This window comes from Leopardus geoffroyi, chromosome D3 (genome assembly GCF_018350155.1).
Source record: "Leopardus geoffroyi isolate Oge1 chromosome D3, O.geoffroyi_Oge1_pat1.0, whole genome shotgun sequence".
In the NCBI taxonomy this organism is placed as follows: Eukaryota; Metazoa; Chordata; class Mammalia; order Carnivora; family Felidae; genus Leopardus; species Leopardus geoffroyi.
The window spans coordinates 77686867-77707218 of NC_059339.1; the positions used below are offsets into that span (position 1 = coordinate 77686867).

At 51.4% G+C, this 20352-nt stretch overlaps 1 protein-coding gene and 1 long non-coding RNA gene across 6 annotated transcripts in view; both read right to left on the reverse strand.

Annotated features, from left to right (window-relative positions):
- Positions 1–20352, reverse strand: part of CCBE1 (collagen and calcium binding EGF domains 1) — a 258831-nt gene that overhangs the window by 29856 nt on the left and 208623 nt on the right. For all 5 annotated transcript variants that reach the window (XR_006707299.1, XR_006707298.1, XM_045457191.1 and 2 more), the window contains exons 5-6: positions 18873–19025; positions 8708–8811 (exon numbers count right to left, since the gene is read on the reverse strand). Coding sequence is in view for 3 of the 5 variants with exons in the window: in XM_045457191.1 (XP_045313147.1) it covers positions 8708–8811; positions 18873–19025 (257 nt within the window). In the remaining 2 variants the exon portion in view is untranslated. The remainder of the gene's footprint in view (positions 1–8707; positions 8812–18872; positions 19026–20352) is intronic.
- Positions 1968–5474, reverse strand: LOC123587437. The gene is made up of 2 exons (XR_006707303.1): positions 5257–5474; positions 1968–5041 (listed from the first exon to the last, which is right to left on the reverse strand). It is a non-coding gene; the product is annotated as an uncharacterized LOC123587437 (long non-coding RNA).

Genomic DNA, 20352 nt, shown 5'->3' on the forward strand with positions numbered 1-20352 from the left:
CCAGAGGAGGCTCTGCTTGGAAACCCCGTGCGCAGAGCACAACACAGGCCAGGAGAAGGCGCATGGCAGGGCTCATCGTTAGCCTTGGAATGCTCTAGACGCCCTACATCCATCTTTGGATCTGAGCTTTTGAGAGAGGTACCGACCATCGCTGCACAGTCAGAGGTGGCCAGCTCTGTGCCCTGTGAGGTCCAACGTTAGCACAGCGAATGAAATTAAAAATTGTACAACGTTCTTCCTCTGAGGCTTGTTATCAACCCTGAACTACGACTTCTGGGCGCACAAAACAACAAGGTGCTCTTCCAGTTGCTGCCTCCTGGTCTGTGTTGCCCTCTGGGCACAGGCTTTCCATGGAGGGAGAGGATTCGGATGACCTCGATCTTGGGAGTCTTTTCCCTTTCCACCTTCATGGGCAAGTCACCCTTTCTCACCTCCTATTTCCTTCCTCAGGGATTTCCACCCATTTCCAAGAGACTACAGCCCTCTCTCTGGTCAAGTTCTGATGCAGCAGAGTGAAACCCTCTGTCGGTGAGGCCACACAAACCACCCTAAGATTTCAGGGCCTGCACGTGTCTTTAATAGTAAGGAATGAGGGCGCCTGGGTGGCTCAGATGGTTAAGTATCCGACTTCAGCTTGGGTCATGATCTTGCGGTTCACGGGTTCGAGTCCCGCCTCGGGCTCTGTGCCGACAGCTCGGAGCCTGGAGTCTGCTTCGGATTCTGTGTCTCCCTCTCTCTCCACCCCTCCCCTGCTCACGCTCTGCTTCTCTGTCTCAAAAATAAACATTCAAAAAGTCAAAAAAAAAAAATAAGGAATTCACTAAGGAATTCACTCGACAGTAACAGAATAAAAGATGATCATGAGATATTGAGCCCCGAAGCCTAGGCCTGCAGGGAGAGTAGAAGCTACAAAATGCATCTACTAAATCGCCACTGAGAGATCAGGAGGTGGATGGTAGGCCTGGGAAAGGTTTGCTGTCCAAGATGACCTCATCTGGCTTCAGAAGGTCCTTGGTCTCCTGCATTTGTGTCCACTTCTGAGCATGGAGGCTTGGGAATACTTAGCACGTCCGTGATGAAAGAGGACTCTGATGGGGACCCCTGGCCAAGGTCCCCTTCTCCCACCGGAGAGCCGGTGGGTGGGGGGCTGGCTCGATCCAGTTTCAGAAACTGATGATTCTTCTTAGTCATGGAGACGGATGTTCTTGCCAGTGGAGGAATCCAGTATCAGTGAAAAGCAAACATCGCAACATAAGGTTTTTACTTTTATCCGATATGTCTCACGGAGAACAAATTCTTTTGGCTCCTTTGCAGGGCGACTCCCTAATACCACATCCTAATAGCTTCTTAATAGAAGCATGTGCAATTTTTCTAAAAGGCAAGTTCATGGGAACCCCCTGGAAGGTTTCGGCCGTATCCCTGCAGCCTGGTGTGAAGAACAAGCAGAGCCAAGAGGTTCAAGGTGTTGCTCCCTCTCCGCGTCCCTCACAGCGCGGGGCAGGCTCTCCTGCGGTCAAGGTCCTGTTCTGCTTCAGCTGCCTTAGGGGACCTCTGTGAATCCGGGATGCTCCCCCATCTGAAACTTCCCCAAAGAACTTGAGGTTCTTACTGAAATCTATCCAGCTCTGGGCAGGAGGATGTTCAGAGGACAGGAAGTTCCAAGAAGCATCAACGACGTCTTTCAAAGAGTCCCCTCGATATCCTTAGCATTTCTGAGCGCATCCCAGGATGCTTGGCAGTCCCCTACCTAGTATTCACATCCTTGGGTAAGGACAGCCGTAAGGGTCCACGAGCTAGGAGATTCCTGACCACTCACTGCCCTCCTCCATGCCTTGAGAAGACCCAGTGTTCCCTGAAAAATGCAAACAATGACCCCCGTGATCATCACTCAGAAGCCAGTGGGGCCAACCTTAAGAATTAGAATATTGTGCAGTCTGAAAGTCAGTTTTTTTTTTTTTTTTTTTTTAATCAGGACTCGTGATTCAAAGCCCCCACCAGGACGCTACTGGGATCTAGGGGTTTACAACGGTGCTGGTGTCACTGGGTCCTGGCAAGATACCACTCCAACCTGCAAACGTGGGCCTGTCACCCTGGCGTGGAACGGGAGGGAACCAACGAGCGAGGGGAATTTAGAAGCAAATCTGCCGTAACTAGGGAACAGCCAACACTGGCAGCTGAAGGCTGGTCCAATGTTATTATCTGCTTCCGAGAGGAAAGCTGAAATGTGGATCACATTGGTGGGCTTTGGCATTAGGCAGAGTTAGGTCTCGGTCTCAGCCCTGCTACTATTTTCCCCCGGGGGATCCTCCCATCTACCAAATGAAGATTGTTAACATCCACCTGAAAGGCCTGCTGGGCACGTGAAGGGGACGATGTCTGGCTGTGTGACTTTGGGTGAGTCCTTTCTCCCTTCCACGGTCGCACCTTCACGCCTACAAATCGAGAGGCTTGGGCCAGATGATCACACCTTTGGATTTACAGTGTTGTAAGCAAGCCTGGAGGACGAGATCTGTACGTCCAGCTCTCTCTGCTCCCTTGTGGAAGTTGCGAGTTGATCCAATAAACGTCAACCTCCGCTTCCTGGCTGATCTCCGGCTGGGTAATGACATTCTGGCTCCCTCAGTTCCCCTACACGTCAGCAGGATGAGTGGTAAAGTAAGGGTGCTAGAGTTTTGGAGGCAGATGTCCAGGGTCCCTGGTGTGACTTGCTGAAAAACACAGCGGAGGACTGGCTTGTGGGATGCAGGTATGTGTGAAGGTCATGGTAATGACAGAGGAGTGTACATTTCTCCTAGATTCCACCCAATGGAATCGTGAATATCGTTATCTTGTATTAGCCTTTGTGATAAGGTATCTACACACTTCATAGAGCGGTTGGTATGAGTCAGGTAGATGCTGTCTGTGCAGCACTTTGTGAGGATATACAATTAATATTGTTTACTTGGTAACCATTTATAAAGCTCTAAGTGGCAAATACCATTTTAAGTCCTTGATAAACGTTAACTTATCTGATCATCATGAAAACAGAAACATTGTTGTCCCTTTTTAACAAATTTTTTAATGTTTTTATTTTGGAGAGAGAGAGAGAGAAAGCATGAGCGGGGGAGGGCAGAGAGAGAGACACACAGAATCTGAAGCAGGCTCCAGGGTCTGAGCTGTCAGCACAGAGCCTGACGTGGGGCTCAAACTCACAAACTGAGATCGTGACCTGAGCCAAAGTCAAGATGCTTAACCGACTGAACCACCCAGGTGCCCCTGCTGTCCCCTTTTAATAGAAGTGAGGCACAGAGACGTTAGGTAACTTACCTAGGGTCACACATCCGGCATGTAGCAGGGCTAGGATTTAACTTAGCCAACATGGTTCTGGAATCTGTGCTCCTAACCACTACACCAAGCCGCCTCTCTCAATATTACCAGTGATATTCTGCCAAGCAATCTACAGTCACTTTAGTATGGATTAGTCTTCTTAATATCCTGAGAAGACCCATTTTGCAGAGCAACTAGACCAAGGTAGCAGAGGAAGTCACAACTGACCGAGAAGCCAGTTAGTCCCCCAGCACCAAGGGCAGCGCTAGGATGAGCAAATGCAGACCTCGGGCTGCAAATGTGCGCACGCCTCTGAAACCGCACGGACCTGTAACTTCTGAGGCTCTGACCGGCTGCCCCCCTCCGGCTGGCAACTGGGGTTTGACCTGTGCCACTGGCTTGATTGCCCAGAGGAAACACTTTACAGAGGCAGGATTTCATTCCACACCGTCTCGTATTTCCTCTCTTCCCAGCCCACCATAGGGCACAGCAGGTGCTCACCAACCCTTCCTGAGCTCACAATTCACGCTTTTCTCAACTGCCCTGCCGCAGCGTGGATCTCTATTCAAATAGTCCTGCAGCAGGAACACAAGGGGCTTCTAAAAACCCGACTCCTTGCTGCGGATTTTCCCTCAGTGCTCTGACGGGCCTGGCACCCCCTCCACGAGTTAAATGATGGATATTTTACTTCATCCCTAGTCTCCCTTTTTTAGCCAAAATCAGCTTTTTCCTTTTTCTCCCAAACCAAAGAAGAAATGAGGAAACTGGGGGCACTGATGTCTGCACACAATTTGGAAAACCTTTTAAGGGGAAAATAAAAGCACAGAATCTGGAAAACCACGAATCTGTATCTCAGCAAGTTATTATAAGGCAAGCACCTTTTTAATGAAACCTAAGTCAAAAAAACAGAACTTGGCCAGTCACCAGAAGTCACCCTTCACGTGCTCCGACCCAATCAGTTTCATTCCCCTCCGCCCCAAGTAACCGCTATTCCTTATCGTAATCACTTCCTGTGTCTTAAAAATAATCTCTCGCCTACCCACGCACATCCACCTGCTACGGTTTAGTCTTGATCATTTTACCAAAATGACGTGTCTTTTCGGTTTCTTTTAACCTTCAGGTCGTCGCCCCACCTCTTTCTTTTCCTTACAATTTACCCATCAGAGAACCCAGGGCACTCCCCCTGGCGAGTCTCTGCAGCTGGGGTTTGGCTGCCTACACCCACGGGGCAGTTCGGCACGTCTGCATCCTATTTTCTACCGTGGCGTTGACATCCCGTACCTACCTCTCGGCCAGCTGATTTGGGTAGAGGTCCTACGCTCTTTCGGAAAGAACACGCGGCATCGGGAGTAGTGAGATGAAGTGAAAACCAACCGACGATCCCGCCACCGGTGCAGGAGCAGGAGTCTGGCCTGCCTCTCGGGCAGTGACTTCACCTATCTGCGGTTAGCCGCATCTTTCTTGCACAGGCACAAATGGCGCCCTGGATGGAAGACTGCTTTGGAAACTGCAGGATGCAGCCCCTTCCAACAGGCGCCTTTTAAAAGGAGTCGCTCCTCTGACGTTCTTTGAATGTCAGCATTAGCTTCGAGTTGTCACGATGTGTGTGTGGAGTTCAGCATGAGATGGATCAACTGCAGTCTAACCAACTGCACGTGAGTTACCGGAGCACTAAGTGCACGAGAGTTCCTGGAGTACTAAGTGCATGAGAGTTACCACGTGAGTTACTGGAGTACTAAGTGAGTGAGAATCACCACATGAGTTACTAGAGTACTAAGTGCACAAGAGTTCCTGGAGTACTAAGTGCAAGAGAGTTACTGGGGTACTAAGTACGTGAGAGTTACCACGTGAGTTACTGGAGCACTAAGTGAGAATCACCACATGAGTTACTAGAGTACTAGGTGCACAAGAGTTCCTGGAGTACTAAGTGCAAGAGAGTTACTGGGGTACTAAGTGTGTGAGAGTTACCATGTGAGTTCCTAGAGTACTAAGTGCACAAGAGTTCCTGGAGTACTAAGTGCATGAGAGTTACCACGTGAGTTACTGGAGTACTAAGTGAGTGAGAATCACCACATGAGTTACTAGAGTACTAGGTGCACAAGAGTTCCTGGAGTACTAAGTGCAAGAGAGTTACTGGGGTACTAAGTACGTGAGAGTTACCACGTGAGTTCCTAGAGTAGTAAGTGCACAAGAGTTCCTGGGGTACTAAGTGCAAAAGAGTTACTGGGGTACTAAGTGTGTGAGAGTTACCATGTGAGTTCCTAGAGTACTAAGTGCATGAGAGTTACCACGTGAGTTCCTAGAGTACTAAGTGCACAAGAGTTCCTGGAGTACTAAGTGCAAGAGAGTTACTGGGGTACTAAGTGCATGAGAGTTACCACGTGAGTTACTAGAGTACTAAGTGAGTGAGAATCACCACATGAGTTCCTAGAGTACTAGGTGCACAAGAGTTCCTGGAGTACTAAGTGCAAGAGAGTTACTGGGGTACTACGTGTGTGAGAGTTACCACGTGAGTTCCTAGAGTACTAAGTGCATGAGAGTTCCTGGAGTACTAAGTGCAAGAGAGTTACTGGGGTACTAAGTACGTGAGAGTTACCACGTGAGTTCCTAGAGTACTAAGTGCACAAGAGTTCCTGGAGTACTAAGTGCAAGAGAGTTACTGGGGTACTAAGTGTGTGAGAGTTACCACGTGAGTTCCTAAGTACTAAGTGCATGAGAGTTACCACGTGAGATCCTAGAGTACTAAGTGCACAAGAGTTCCTGGAGTACTAAGTGCAAGAGAGTTACTGGGGTACTAAGTACATGAGAGTTACCATGTGAGTTCCTAGAGTACTAAGTGCACGAGAGTTCCTGGAGTACTAAGTGAGTGAGAATCACCACATGAGTTACTAGAGTACTAGGTGCACAAGAGTTCCTGGAGTACTAAGTGCAAGAGAGTTACTGGGGTACTAAGTACGTGAGAGTTACCACGTGAGTTCCTAGAGTACTAAGTGCACAAGAGTTCCTGGAGTACTAAGTGCAAGAGAGTTACTGGGGTACTAAGTGTGTGAGAGTTACCACGTGAGTTCCTAAGTACTAAGTGCATGAGAGTTACCACGTGAGATCCTAGAGTACTAAGTGCACAAGAGTTCCTGGAGTACTAAGTGCAAGAGAGTTACTGGGGTACTAAGTACATGAGAGTTACCATGTGAGTTCCTAGAGTACTAAGTGCACGAGAGTTCCTGGAGTACTAAGTGAGTGAGAATCACCACATGAGTTACTAGAGTACTAGGTGCACAAGAGTTCCTGGAGTACTAAGTGCAAGAGAGTTACTGGGGTACTAAGTACGTGAGAGTTACCACGTGAGTTCCTAGAGTACTAAGTGCACAAGAGTTCCTGGAGTACTAAGTGCAAGAGAGTTACTGGGGTACTAAGTGCATGAGAGTTACCACGTGAGTTACTGGAGTACTAAGTGAGTGAGAATCACCACATGAGTTACTAGAGTACTAGGTGCACAAGAGTTCCTGGAGTACTAAGTGCAAGAGAGTTACTGGGGTACTACGTGTGTGAGAGTTACTACATGAGTTCCTGGAGTACTAAGTGCGTGAGAGTTACCATGTGAGTTACCAGAGCACTAAGTGCGTGAGAGTTCCTGGAGTACTAAGTGCGTGAGACTTACCACGTGAGTTACCGGAGTATTGAGAGTTACCATGTGAGCCCCTGGAGTACTAAGTGCGTGAGAGTTATCACATGAGTTCCTGGAGTACTAAGTGCACAAGAGTTCCTGGAGTACTAAGTGCAAGAGAGTTACTAGGGTACTACGTGCGTGCGAGTTACCACACGAGTTCCTGGAGTACTAAGTGTGTGAGCGTTACCACGTGAGTTACCAGAGCACTGAGTGCGTGAGAGTTACCACATGAGAGTCCCTGGAGTACTAAGTGCATGCAAATTATTGCATGAGTTACTGGACTACTAAGTGTATGAGTTACCACGAGTTACTGGCGTACAAAGTATTTGAGAGCTAACCTGTGAGTTATCAGAGGACTAAGTGCATGCGAGTTACTGGAGTATTAAGTGTGTGAGAGGTACCATGTGAGTTACCAAAGCACTAGGAAGTACTTGCTATTGGATTTGTATGAGCTCTACAACAAGGTCTTTAAAGGTGGTGGGTATTGTGACACAAAATTTTCAACTGTTTAGATATTTCTTTCACAGAACGTACATTTCATGAAAGCCACGGAGCCTGAGGGAAAGCCGGATATCGATTTAGCAACTGTGTTTCTGAGCAACTTGGGAGATTTAGTCACACTGTTCTCAAGATCGTCTAGGCTGGAAAACAAATTTCCCTATGGTTCTTGGATTTAACTACCCGGGAGAGGAAGCAGAGTGTAGCTTTAGGTCTTGAGATACTGAGCAACTCCTCCCCGCAAGCCCAGTCCTCTGTGCAACACAAAGTTTCTTCCGTGAGCCCTTTTTTGGATTTGCTCGGTAAATATTAACATCAATCCAGGTTTAACCTGAGGATGTGTGTGGGATGCATTTCTATCTCTGTGTTTACGTTGCTACGCTTACAAAGCGTTCTGCTGGTTCTCCCTATTGGGTCAGAGGCCACTTGGGATCGTGATTACAGGATATATAAACAGATCCTCGTTTGTTTCAGCAGCATTAGAGCGATTTCTGAGCCGCTGACAAGTTGGAGAAATCGACCGACCTTAGATGTAATAAATAGCATTGATCTGGGTCCAGGACAGTTGTTCGAGAAATCAGGTCACTAGATCCATCACGGGGCCATTACTCACAGCATAACAACGTTACTAGAAATCTGATATTCTCTGAGGCATGTGTGGCAGCCTTTTGTAAAATGAGTCAATCCTCATTCTTGTTGACACGAGGTACCCAAACAGCTATTTTCCAAGGTGACGCAGCCCAGACAAAGCACGGGCCATAGCTTTTAAATGTGAAAAAATAAAGCTGCTACAGAAATTCATCGTCAGCTTGTGGAAGTTTCTAGACAGAACGTTCTCTATCGTAAAACGTAGTCGACACGTTAAACAGAGTAAAGCTGGGTGAGTCTGTCCCAGGACCATGTGTCTGGACGTGGTTCGTTTGACCCAAAGTTGCAACAATCCTAGCTCTTCCTGCCTACGTCTTCGCCACGTGCCCCTTCCCCGCGGCCTGCTGTACCGGTCACCTCATCAATCCCTTCCTTGCCTTGGCCGTCCTGTCGCCCTCTAGCTGTCAGCCCTGAGGGTGGGCGGGCAGAGCTAAGTCCAAGTTCAGACCTAGCTGGCACCAGCCTCAGTGAATGCTCAAGGCAGTTGGGGGCGACGCCTTATTTGCTTACTGTTTCTAAACATTCTTCGCCTTTACCTGCCCGGAGTCCTCTTTTCATGCGGCTGCTTCTATCGTAACCGGCACGTACCTTCTGCTTCAGCTGCAGCACCGTCTGCTTCATCTGGTGAAACTCCGTGCACGTAGCACAGCAGGTTTTGGCCTCCACCGCATTCTCAGACTTCTCGTCGTGCCCTGTGGGAGGAGGCGGGCTCAGGTCGGCTTGGGAGGCTGGAGGACACCCAGACCCAGAGAGACAGCACCGCAAAGGGCAGTCCCAGGGGGATCGGCTGGCAGCGGGGGCGTGCGAGGGAGAGAGGCTGGCGATTTTACAGTGCTCAGGTCACTGGCCGCACATCCGGGTCAGGGGAGAGACAGAGACACCCCTCCGCCCCGCCCCCCCCCCCCCCCCCCAAAAAAAAAACCCTCTGGATTCAGCCATTCTCATTCAGGCAGCCCAGCATCTTCCTCTTTCACGCGTGAACGTGGGAACCACGGCCCTTTTATCAGTGCCTTTCAGGAGGTGGGATCTGCCAATGTGACATGAGTCACATTCCCACCCCATCCAAGGGCCAACATTTCACCTGCTGTAAGTTATCCTCCAAGCTCAGGCAATGGGACTCTCGTGCAGGGCTCACAAAACTGGTCTCTAACAACCCTGACAGTCCAGCTGTTTGAACTGAGCACAGGCCAGGTGCGTGCGTGTGTGTGTGTGTGTGTGCGCGCGCGTCAGTCACAGATCAGGGCTGAGCACCCACCCCAGGGAGATGTGAGGCCAGGATGGAAAACGTGCCAGGTGCTCTGGACACACGTGCCTGGGGTAAAATGGGACAGGCACCGGGGAAGGCAGTCTGGCTGTCCACTGGAAGGGTGCCGGTGCTGTCTCGTAGAGCATTAGAAGCTCCAAGAGCTCTTTGTGAAAGTGTATTTGGGAAAGAAAGAATGGGTGACTTGAACAGTGACGTGGTCAACCATTCACCCTCAAATTCACCCAACTCTCAGCTTACGGGCATTGAAATGGGCTGCACAAGCCTGCGTGGTCAGGGGGAGACTGGCTACCAGAGGTCACCTCGCTGAGATGAGCGGGTGCAGACCACCAAGCTGCGTGTGAAAGGTGTCTGTGGGACGAGAGGCTGTGTGAATACGTCGTTGGGGTCGGGTAGGGCACTTTGACACCCAGGGACAGGCAAACGTGCTGAGCTCAGAAAGCCTTTGGGGTTGGGCTGGGTGTGCAGAGAACCACCATGGCGATCTAGAACGCAGCTGGGGTCCCTCTAAGTCCCTTCTCGTCCTTCTAGGCTCATGTACTTTTATTATTCCCCTCTTCTGGGAAGCCCTCTTTGCTGCCTCCATTCACGGAGACCCATCAGCTATCAAGACCCAGTTCAGATGTTCCATGAAGCCTGTCCTCCCTCTCTACAGAGACACCACAGTCCTGAGGTCAGGCAGCATGTTCTAGACTTCTCTGCAGAGTGGTTCCCAGCACCAGAGTGTAAGCCACCTGAGGACTGGAATTGCCCATAGCTCACACAGTGGCTGCTCAAAAAATATTTGTGAAATAGCGTGCCATAGGCTGAACTGTTTTTCTGCCAAACTTCGTATGTTGAAGCCCTGATCCCCAGTGCCTCAGAATGTGACCTTATTCAGAAACAGGGTCATTGCTGACATAATTAGTTAGGATGACATCATATGGTCACAGGCCGGGCCTGGAATCAATGTGACTGGTATTTTTTTAAATTATTTTTTTAAGTTTATTTTTGAGAGAGAGAGAGAGAGAGAGGCAGACAGACAGACGCTGGTGGTATTCTTATAAAAAGGACGATTCAGGACATCGAGGCACACCCAGGGGCAGCACCACGTGAAGGTGAAGGCAGAGATCAGGTAGGTTCAGCAGGAGCCAAGGAATGCCAAAGACCGCGGGCAAACCCCAGAAGCAAGGAGAGGGGCACGGGGCAGGGAAACAGCCCCGCCGACACCTTGATCCCAGACTTGTAGCCTGCAGAACAGACATCATACATCTCTGCCCTTTAAGCCACCTAGTTGGTGGCTCTCTCTGGCAAACCCGGGAAACAGATGGCCGCCCTGGGCGTCAGGAGAGCCCCACGCTCACACGAACCTTGCTCACCAAGCCCAGCTGCTTTCTCCAACGGAGTCAGTCCCCTGCTCGGTGATCTACGTGGTGGCGGGCGTTTCTGTTCTTTGGGAGGTGGGGTGGGCCTTGGGGGGGGCAACATGGCAACTAGCACAGGCAGCATAGCGGGGGGTGGCTCAGAGCTCACCCGTCACCCCCCCCCCCCCCGGTCCCTGCCCCTCACAGAAGCCTGAGGCTTGGAGCGCCCCTGCTTGGAACACACTTCTCAAGCCAGCGAAGCAGTGCTCAGTCTCTAAGTTACCAAAAGCAGCAGGGCCAACCTCTAGCTTAGGTTTTGAAAGACTGGGAGATGCACGTGAAACCACAGGAAGGTGGCAGTCTTTTTTAATGTCATTTTTTTAATGTTTATTTTTGAGAGAGGGTGCCTGGGGGCGGGGAGGGGCAGAGGGAGGGGGACAGGTGATCCGAAGCGGGCTTGGCACGGACAGCAGGGAGCCCGATGTGGGGCTCGAATTCATCACCCGCAAGATCATGACCTGATCTTGGCCGAACTCAACCGACTCAGCCACCCAGGTGCCCCTGGCAGTCTCTTTTTAAATCCACCTACGTGAACGTGATGTAACGGGGCCGCCTCGTCGATTCCCACGTCCCATGCTAACCGTCCTATCAGTGACTTCCCCACCCGCACGGCCAGTTCGTATGCTTGGGGAATGATGTGGACCCACATTAGAGCTGTGTAATAACGAGCGAGTTAGGAGAGGACGGAGGTCTTTGCTTGGAGGTGGCAAAATGGAACGGTTAAGAGCAAGGCCCCCACGGCGCTACTGTCCTGGCTCCACAGCCCAGCTCTGTCGAGGACTAGCTGAGGAATCCTGGGCAAGTTATCCGGCCTCGGTGAGCCCCAGTTTCCTGAACCACAGCATTGGAAGGATACTACGGTGATGAGCGAGGGGAGGTCTGTGCACGAGCTGGCACAGAAGCTGTAAGAAACAGGAGAAGGTGCCTGGCTCAGTCTTCGGACCCCTCCGGCCCTTTGCTTCCTTTTGCCTGGTAGTCCCAGGATCCTTGAAGGACAGAAATTAACGCAAACAGGATGAGGGAAAACCAACCTCCGGTGACCTTCTGGAAGCCATCTCGCAAGTCTGCTGACGTAGGCTATTGGAATTGAGGTATCCCGAATCGGAGCCCAACGCCGTTTCTACAAATCAGGCAATTTCCTCTGGGCTCTTTAGCCACGTTTAATGTACCCATTTACAGTCCTACTTGCTTAAAGACCTCGAATTCATGTGAGGACAGCCAGTTACTTAGATCAGTCTTCAGCATAAAAGAGCGACACAAGGGCATTTCCACGCAAGAGCGCACTTGGTGGTGAAGGCCTGAAGCCTGACCAACTCTGGGCGTGCTGATGGCCGAGAATGGTGGACCCCGGCATAAAGAGATGACCCCAGCTGCAGGTTTATTAGGTCTGTTAGTACGGAAGGACGGCCGGAGGACATCCTCTCTGTCTACCTAGCATCCATCCATTCCAGCCCTACTGGTCAATTCATACAGTCCCATCCCTGCTTCCCATCCATTTCTCTCTCCCATCCACCTGTCTGTTCATCCATCCATTTACCCATCCCTCCCTCTCTCCCTCTTATCCACCTCCGGAGCATCTGCTATCCGCCAGGCCGTGTGACCCCGTGAGGATGCAAAGCAATCGAGGATGCCCAGTTAACAATTTGTGATCCGCCTTTGTAAGGAACCAGCCCTGCTGGAGAGCCAGGCCGCCGCGAACAAGAGTTAGAAGCCTGTCTTTCCATTTCTGCTTCTGTGTACTCGGCTGAATTTTCCAAGTGCCGGTGTGATGAAGGCGACTTGGTATTTTCACAAGAAGGGTAAGCCTCCCTACCAGGTTCTAGACTCTATTTAGATCACAGAGTGTTAGAAGCGATGTATCTTTGGTTCGATCTTTCCTTTCCAGATAAGGAAATGTAACTTGCTTCAGGTCTCCCTGTGTACACAGGCTGGGGACTTGCAGGTTCCGAATGTGGCATCGGGGGGATGCGATGAGCCTGGTGTTGGGAGTTGCGTTTAGAACACCCGAGAGCTCTCTGCCAGGCGGAGCCCAGGACAGTGGTCGTCATGTGACTGCTGGGCCAGCAGCAGCATGTAACCTGCTCTCAGAAATCCGCAATCCTGGGAGTGGGTCCTAGTGCATAGCTCCATCAGAGTCCTCCGAGGGACCCTGAAGCACCTGCCTGTTCAACCATCACCACTCCCGGGGATAAGCTCTGCCGAGGGACTTTCACCTGGAAAACGCCTGGTCTGTTCTCTGTCCCTTTGTCTAATTATCAGAACACAGACCTCAAGATGGACTGTGTCCAAAGGATTTTTCAATCTTCTACAGACAGGGACTGACACAGTAGCAAGGAACCCAGGCTCTGGTGGAGGCAGATGATCAGAATTTGGATCCCGATGCTGCCACTTAGTACCCAGTGGGTTGGTGGCCACAGCTTCCGGGCACATTCCTCAAATAATAAAATGACAGGGGCGCCTGGGTGGCGCAGTCGGTTAAGCATCCGACTTCAGCCAGGTCACGATCTCGTGGTCCGTGAGTTCGAGCCCCGCGTCAGGCTCTGGGCTGATGGCTCAGAGCCTGGAGCCTGTTTCCGATTCTGTGTCTCCCTCTCTCTCTGCCCCTCCCCCATTCATGCTCTGTCTCTCTCTGTCCCAAAAATAAATAAACGTTGAAAAAAATAAATAAAAATAAAAATAAAATGACAAAAGCCTTGATCACCTCGGTTGCTTTGGCATCAATGAAGTGACACCTGTAAGTTCCTAGAAAAGGGCCCAGTACAGGGGAAGTGCTCCATAAATGTTATTATCGGTACGAAGTTTCTTACAAAATAACAGTTCCTTACATCACCCTTTGGAAGGAGCTCTCAGATGGTCTGAAGATAAATTAATTGTGTGTGTAGGCCTGGAGCATGCAGTCTGTTCTGAATTGGGGCTCATCTGTCCCGCAAGTTGTCAAATGTGGAGCTAAAACCATCCTGTGCGTGCGTTAACGATTCATTTAGAAGTCTGAGTAGACATCTCTGATTCTGCATGTTTTCAGACCTCTCAATTCACGCTCTGGTCACCGAACATCCCCAACTGTGAGCAGCCCCCGTTAAGGGAGGGGTTACTTAACATTTGGCTCCAACCAGTTCAGATTTTAAAGGTGCATTATTATGGATTAGCCACATGGGGGCATGTAGCTCTAATTTTTACTACTGTCGGCGATACATATCGTAAGCATTAGAAAGAAGAATATCTCAAGAAGCTCAAGGGCAACTAGAGAATGTTCCCAATATGTCTCATGTGGGCAATGTCACAAGCCAACGGAGGTTTTGAAAAGCTGATCGTGCAGATTTGGGCCCTGGGCAAGCCGGTCTCCACCCTGCTGGCACGTGATAACCACCTGGGGGAGGGGGAGGGGTTAAAAAGATACCACCGTGTTGCACCCCACCCATCTGGGGGTTGCAGCAAGGGAACGGGATCGGCAATGTTTAAAGCTCCCCGGGTGGAACCACTGATCTATGGATTAGTGGAGCTTGAAAGTTACATGAAACACCTGGCCGTCCCTGACACTTTGAACTGTAATGAGGGACGCCGGGGGTCCCGCAGTCAGTCTATCAGAAAGTAAACACAAGTGGGAAAACAGAGCAGTAAGCTAATTACCACGGAGCCACTGTGTCCTTAAATTTGTCTCCCCATCGGTGCTACACAGACTCCCTGGAGTGTCTGAACCGGCCCACCATTCTTGTCTGGTAGCCAGACGGCTTGTGTCACCGTGCCTGTGTGTACACGGCCACCCTTCCACCGGCAGGGGCAGTTTCGAGGCCGCCCCCTTCTGCTCTCCACACGCTTTTCTAAGAGTGAGCTGAGGCTGTGTTGGACTTTTCAATTCCTCTGGCTATAACATCACAGACATGGGACGAGGTGAAGAAGAAAAAAAAAGGGGGGAGGATGGGGAAAGGAGATTTTAGACCACATGTGCTTATACCCAATGATCATTATCTCTTCATGAAAAAAACTTAACCATGATGAAATATTCGTTTTGGTAATTAGTCCACAGCAGATGAAGCTGCTTAGACTGGCTGTGCTGTTCCAGACGCAGGGCTCATCCGGCTAACTTTCCCCGTCGCTGGGCCAAATATCTGGATGTTCGTTATTCATCTTTTAGATACCGTACGGAAAGTTCTCGGTTGAGGTGTCGAAGCTGGCCACGCCGCTGAGCTTTGGCACTCGCACAGATGGAGGGCAAAGCGGTGAGGACTGAAGGGCTCACCGGGCCGGTCGGGCTCAGATTACTTATGCTGCATCACAGCAAGTTATGGAAAAGGTGAGGGAGGGCAAGAGGGGCTTCGGGGCTCACCCAGTCCCACACTCTTGTCTTCCTGCACAGCAGGAAGGCCTGCCCCGCGACCCTCCGCGGTTGATACTGAAGCAGCTCCGGGCCAGCTCTCCCGGCTTCCAAGCCAAGGAACTTTCCACGGCATCGCGGTGGTCAAAGAGACGCAACCGGGGCGCTTGTTTTCGCTGCCAGGGCCATCAGGGCCCCACCTTCTCCGTGGCCCGTCACTCGGGTTAGGACCCTAACAGGGCACACGACACGCCTGTCCTCTCTCATAGTTTTCATTATGAGAGTTCTTCCTCTCCGTCCCTACCCTCCTGACGTTCTTGGTTACTGCCGTTGGAATGTTTTTCTTAGTAAAATATGAAAACCAAATGCTAGTCCCGTGTTGCATGTGTGGTGAATCCAACAGACACCGGTGACTGAAAATTAAACCCTGAGAAATTCTTTTCTAATGCGGCAGCCCGCGGCAGGGGACAGTGATTCAACAGACAGTGAGGTTGAAGCTTTGGTATTTTGTGTGTGTGTGTGTGTGTGTTTGTTTTTAAAGTATTGGTAGCTGTTATATTTGGAGGAGGAAGAGAGAGGAGAGAGAATTTGCAGCCTAGGCTTATCTGTGCAACGAGTTTTATGTCCCGATAAAGCTCAAGGGTATACCCTCCAGCCGGTTCTCACTAATTGCACGGAAAGTCAGCTCCCATTTAAGGTCACCGTAAACAGGAACAAACATTCTCTCCGTAGGCTAGGACAGAGGAGTCCCGTCCTGGCTCATCAGATGCTCTGTAGTCTGCAGCAAGGGCCTTCCCTCCGGACTTTGGCCGCTTGGTCTAACGATGAAGACGTCCTTGCCTAAAAGTCAACCAGATGACCTACCAAGCTCAACCCCCGAGCTTAGGCCTTTGATGTTAACGAGTTAGGATTTTCCAAATGGTAATCGTAATCTCCAGGACCCTATCATCTGTGAGATGTTCATAGGGATTATCTTAAGAAAATAAGTCGGGGAGGGGCCCCTGGGTGGCTCAGTAGGGTTAAGCATCCACTCCTGATTTCGGCTCAGGTCACGCGCTCACGGTTCGTGAGTCTGAGCCCCACATCAGACTCTGGGCTAACAGTGCAGAGCCTGCTTGGGATTCTCTCTCTACCCACCCCCCCGCCCCCCTTTCTCTGTCCCTCCCCTGCTGGTGCTCTTTCTCTCAAAATAAACTTAAATAATTTGGGGGACATTCAGGCTTCATCAAAATTGACATTTCTGAAAAAGGCAATCTCCGAGCTTTTCGTGCACAAGCACCATGAACCCTTAAGTGGGTGTAGTAACATGCTCTTCCCCAAACATCCGAACGCAGACATTTCTAAAGAAAGAGAATACAACGTGGGGGAACCGTGGCAGCAGATGGTCAGAAGAGGTCCGCCTTTAAATCAAAGGAATCTTAGAGACGGTGCACGAAACGTAGCACGTGTCCATCCCTTACGATTGCGACCGCTTGGGTTTCTCCCTGAATTCTCAGCCGTAGAAGCCAAACTGCTCACCGCTTTAGAATTCTTGATCTCTTGAACTTGGTCTCTCACACTAACACTTCTTGGGTGCCACGCAAAAAACGTTCAAGTGGTACAATTCGCACCTTGGGGAAGAAGACAGAGGACTACCTACGGTCTGAAGACAAAACGTAAGCTCCGTAGACTGCCAACTGCAAAGACACAATGGTGACGTTCCTGTGCCTCCGCCCTGCTCTTGCTGGGCCGGTCTGGGTCTACACGAGGTGGGAGGAGGTGAGCGTCTCCCACCAGGCCCACCTGGTCCCTGCACTCTGGCAAGAGCTCTCCCTAGGGTGCTGCACAGGGAGGGAGCCCGAGACCAGAGAAGAAGTTCATGTCCGCGTAAAGTCCTACCCTGCCTCTGGATGTTCCGTCCAGCTTCTCTGGTTAATTCTCTGTTAATTAAGGCCGGGTCTCTGGGCAGGAACCCTCACGGGTGAGGCCAGGTCCTGTTCTTTGGAGATCCCCCCCCCGCCCCCCGCCATCGAATCCCACCCTGGCACGCAGCAGTAAACATCAACCGTTGCAATTTCTGATGGGAAAGCTCTAGACTGCGTTGCTCAGCGCTGCCCGTCATGCCCAAGTAAACAGATTCCACCCGGATATAAATTAAGGCAAGGAGGCAATGGAGTTGCCAGGTTCCTGGCTCACAGGCCCCGGCTCCCTGGCTCAGAGCATAGCTGGAAGCCCAGTTCCAAAAAGAGAAATTAGAAAGCGGCTTTCTTGTTGCTAACTTTCAAGGTGGCCCGAGAACTGACATGTCAGCGGCTGAAAGGCTGCATCTCATTTTCCAAAGGATTCCTTCCTTCCAGTAAAGGAGATAATCAAACAGGTAAGTGACACACTGTGCCCCTCCCCCACCGTCTTCACCGTGGGACAAAAAGGAAGTGATTTTAATTTTGAATTAAACAAACAAACCCCACCAACACTTTTCCTCAATCAACCCTTAGGCCAAAAAGGCTGCTTACCCCTGCTTTTAAGCACCTCTTGGCACCCAGGCCCCACATGCCTTAGGCTTTCCAAAGTGTCACCAAGCCCAAATTATTCCACATTGCCCAATCCTGGGCTGGCCCCAAAGAGACTTTGCATCTACTTCTAGTATATGGTGGCCTCCTCACGACTCAAGCCGGTTGTTCTCAGAATTTCCCTTTGTAGTTTTTCCATGCGAGGCAGCTGCTCCCCAGCTGTTTGCTGCCCTCAGCGGATGGCGACGGTCCTCTACCCGTTTGTGAATTTCAGGCTACACCCAAGAATCACGACCTCCCGAGCGCCCAGACTGCTTGGCCTTTTCATCCCCCTGCATGTCCTGGCACATGGGTTTTGCCCAGGAGCCCCTCCCTGCTCCGAGATGCCCATGGCCCAGCCAGCCTCTCCCGACAGACAGACAGGGTCCTGTCACCTCCCTTTCCGAGGGGGCCCCGGGGAGAGCTGGGCCCTGAGCACAGGACTATGGGAGCGGCTTCCCGGCCTAGGAGTGTTGGATACAGGAGCACAGGGGCTCCTTTCCTCCAAACTTAAAGGAGCGACCCAACATCCGGGCTGATCGGATCCCCGAGTGACAGGTCAGTGGGACGGGGTTGACATAACGTACATGAGCCTCTCAAACCGTGAAGGCCCGCTTCTCACACTGCAGCGCTTCGTCGTGGACTGTATTTGCAAAACACGATCGAAACTCGAAATTTTTTTTCTAGAGAACTACAATTACTAGGAAAATTAGACCACCTGCCAGCCTAGATCTTTGGGTTCAGGCACGACGTCTAGCGAAGGGGTACAAAAACGTCTCAACGCTCTCACTTCTCTTTTTATCCAGTGATGAACCAGGTAACAAATGCATCTAGGCAGGTACGGGGCATGCACTTCAGGCGGCATCGATGTGCGTGGTTCCCGGGCATGGGAAGGTTTCCTGTCGATCTTCCACCGTTTCTCTGAGAGAACACAGGGTTTCTGGCCCCTTCGCTGCCCATCTGAGGTGGGTCCAAGCACGTAGCTAAGTTCTACTGACGGGGGCGGGAGCACAGCGCCTCCACTTGGTGGGCAGCTTCCTCAAATACACCCCGGCTCGCAACCCTCACTGCTGGCAGGCTTTGCTCCGCTGGGGCTCGGCCTGATGTCCTCCTCCTCTCTCACCCAGATGCCACCTGCCAGCCGCGTAAATGCCCCTTCCTGCCCGCCGCTCCCGGAGGAATGCTAGTGGTCTCCCGGGGGGGGGCCCTGCCCACCTCCTGGGGTGGCTTCGTTGGGACTACTCACCAGTGTCGTTGGGGTATTTGTCTCCCTTGGTGCACGTCCTCCCGTCGTCCTCCCGGATGTAACCCTCCCGGCATTCACAGCGGTAGCTGCCCACGGTGTTGACGCAGATGTGGGCACACAGTGTCTCGTTGCTGGTGGCACACTCGTCGATATCTGGGTTTGGACCAAAGGCAGAGAAGGCTCCGCTTCAGAGAACTCTCTTTCTCCTCCAACGACAGGGGGACGTTGGGCTTGGCCTTCCTGTGAATGTCTACAGGGGACCCTTTGCCAGCCTCCCTCCGAGAATGCTGGAATGAAGCAGGACGCTAGAAACAGGAGCCATCTCGAGGGAGTGCCTCAGGCAGGGTCACCATGGTGACAAGCCGATCAGTAATGGGGTTCCATGGTGGCCCTGCCACCACCAAGTCATGTGACCTGCCCCCCCCCCCCCCCCCCCCCCCCCCGGTGCCTAGCCTTCAAAATTCCCACCTACAAAACACGAACGATGCCTGCCCGAAATACTTCACCGGGCAAATCAGGAGAGAAAATGAGATGATGGAGAGCGACGTACACGGAAAAGCAGGCATCAGAGACATGAATTTCTACAAGGACCCATGTGTGCCGAGGGCTTTTACGTTCCCCTTTACAGCTCCGGGTTCTGAGCAGCAGGATGGTGACCCAAGGTCAAGTTTGGGTCAATGGCTCCTTCCCAGTTAAGAGAGGTAATGAAACTGGAGAAGAAAAGCCACTTTGGGTGAAAGAAAATAGTCACGATGGGTCTAACGGAGAGAGTTTTCCCCAGGAAATTTCGGTGTCATCGATGACCCAGACAGACCGCCCGTGAGCTGCGGAAACGAGCCATGAGCCCATCAAACAAGCCCTTCTCTGCCCTTGACCTAAGCGTGAAGCTGCCTCTACTGTCCAGGGGAGGGAGAGCAAGGTTGAAAGGAGAGAAACAGATGGAATTCTGAGCAGAATGCTCTTTTGCTGACCCCCATATGGGAAGCACAGGGTACCGTGGCTATCACAAACTCAAAGAAGAGCCCTCGCGCCTGGGACTGCGGAAGGACAGAATGGCACATCGCACTCTCTGTAAGAGGCACCAGTGGTCCCGGCTGCACTCACTTGGTGGTCTCCATCCTCCTCTTTGTCAGCGTGGGGTGCCACTGGGGACAAGCCAGGAGGCTACTGTCTACAGCTTCTCTTAAATGGTACTTGCTAGAGTCCCCGCTGGGGCAGAGGAGGAGGGGCCACTCATCACAGTTCGTTTATTCTCCACTTGGGACCGTCTGCCTGGCTCCTCAGTTCGTCCTCCAGCTGATTCTCGGACTTGATGTGCACGTGAGTCACTCGAGGCATTTGTGTAAAATGCAGAATCCGGCCCCGCCCCTCAGGCTCTGGAGGCGAGGCCAGGATCGTTGTGTTTTGCAAAAGCAAGAACCCCAGATGTTTCCGAGACAGGTTAGCCACAGGCTGACCGCACTCTGAAACACGTGGCTTC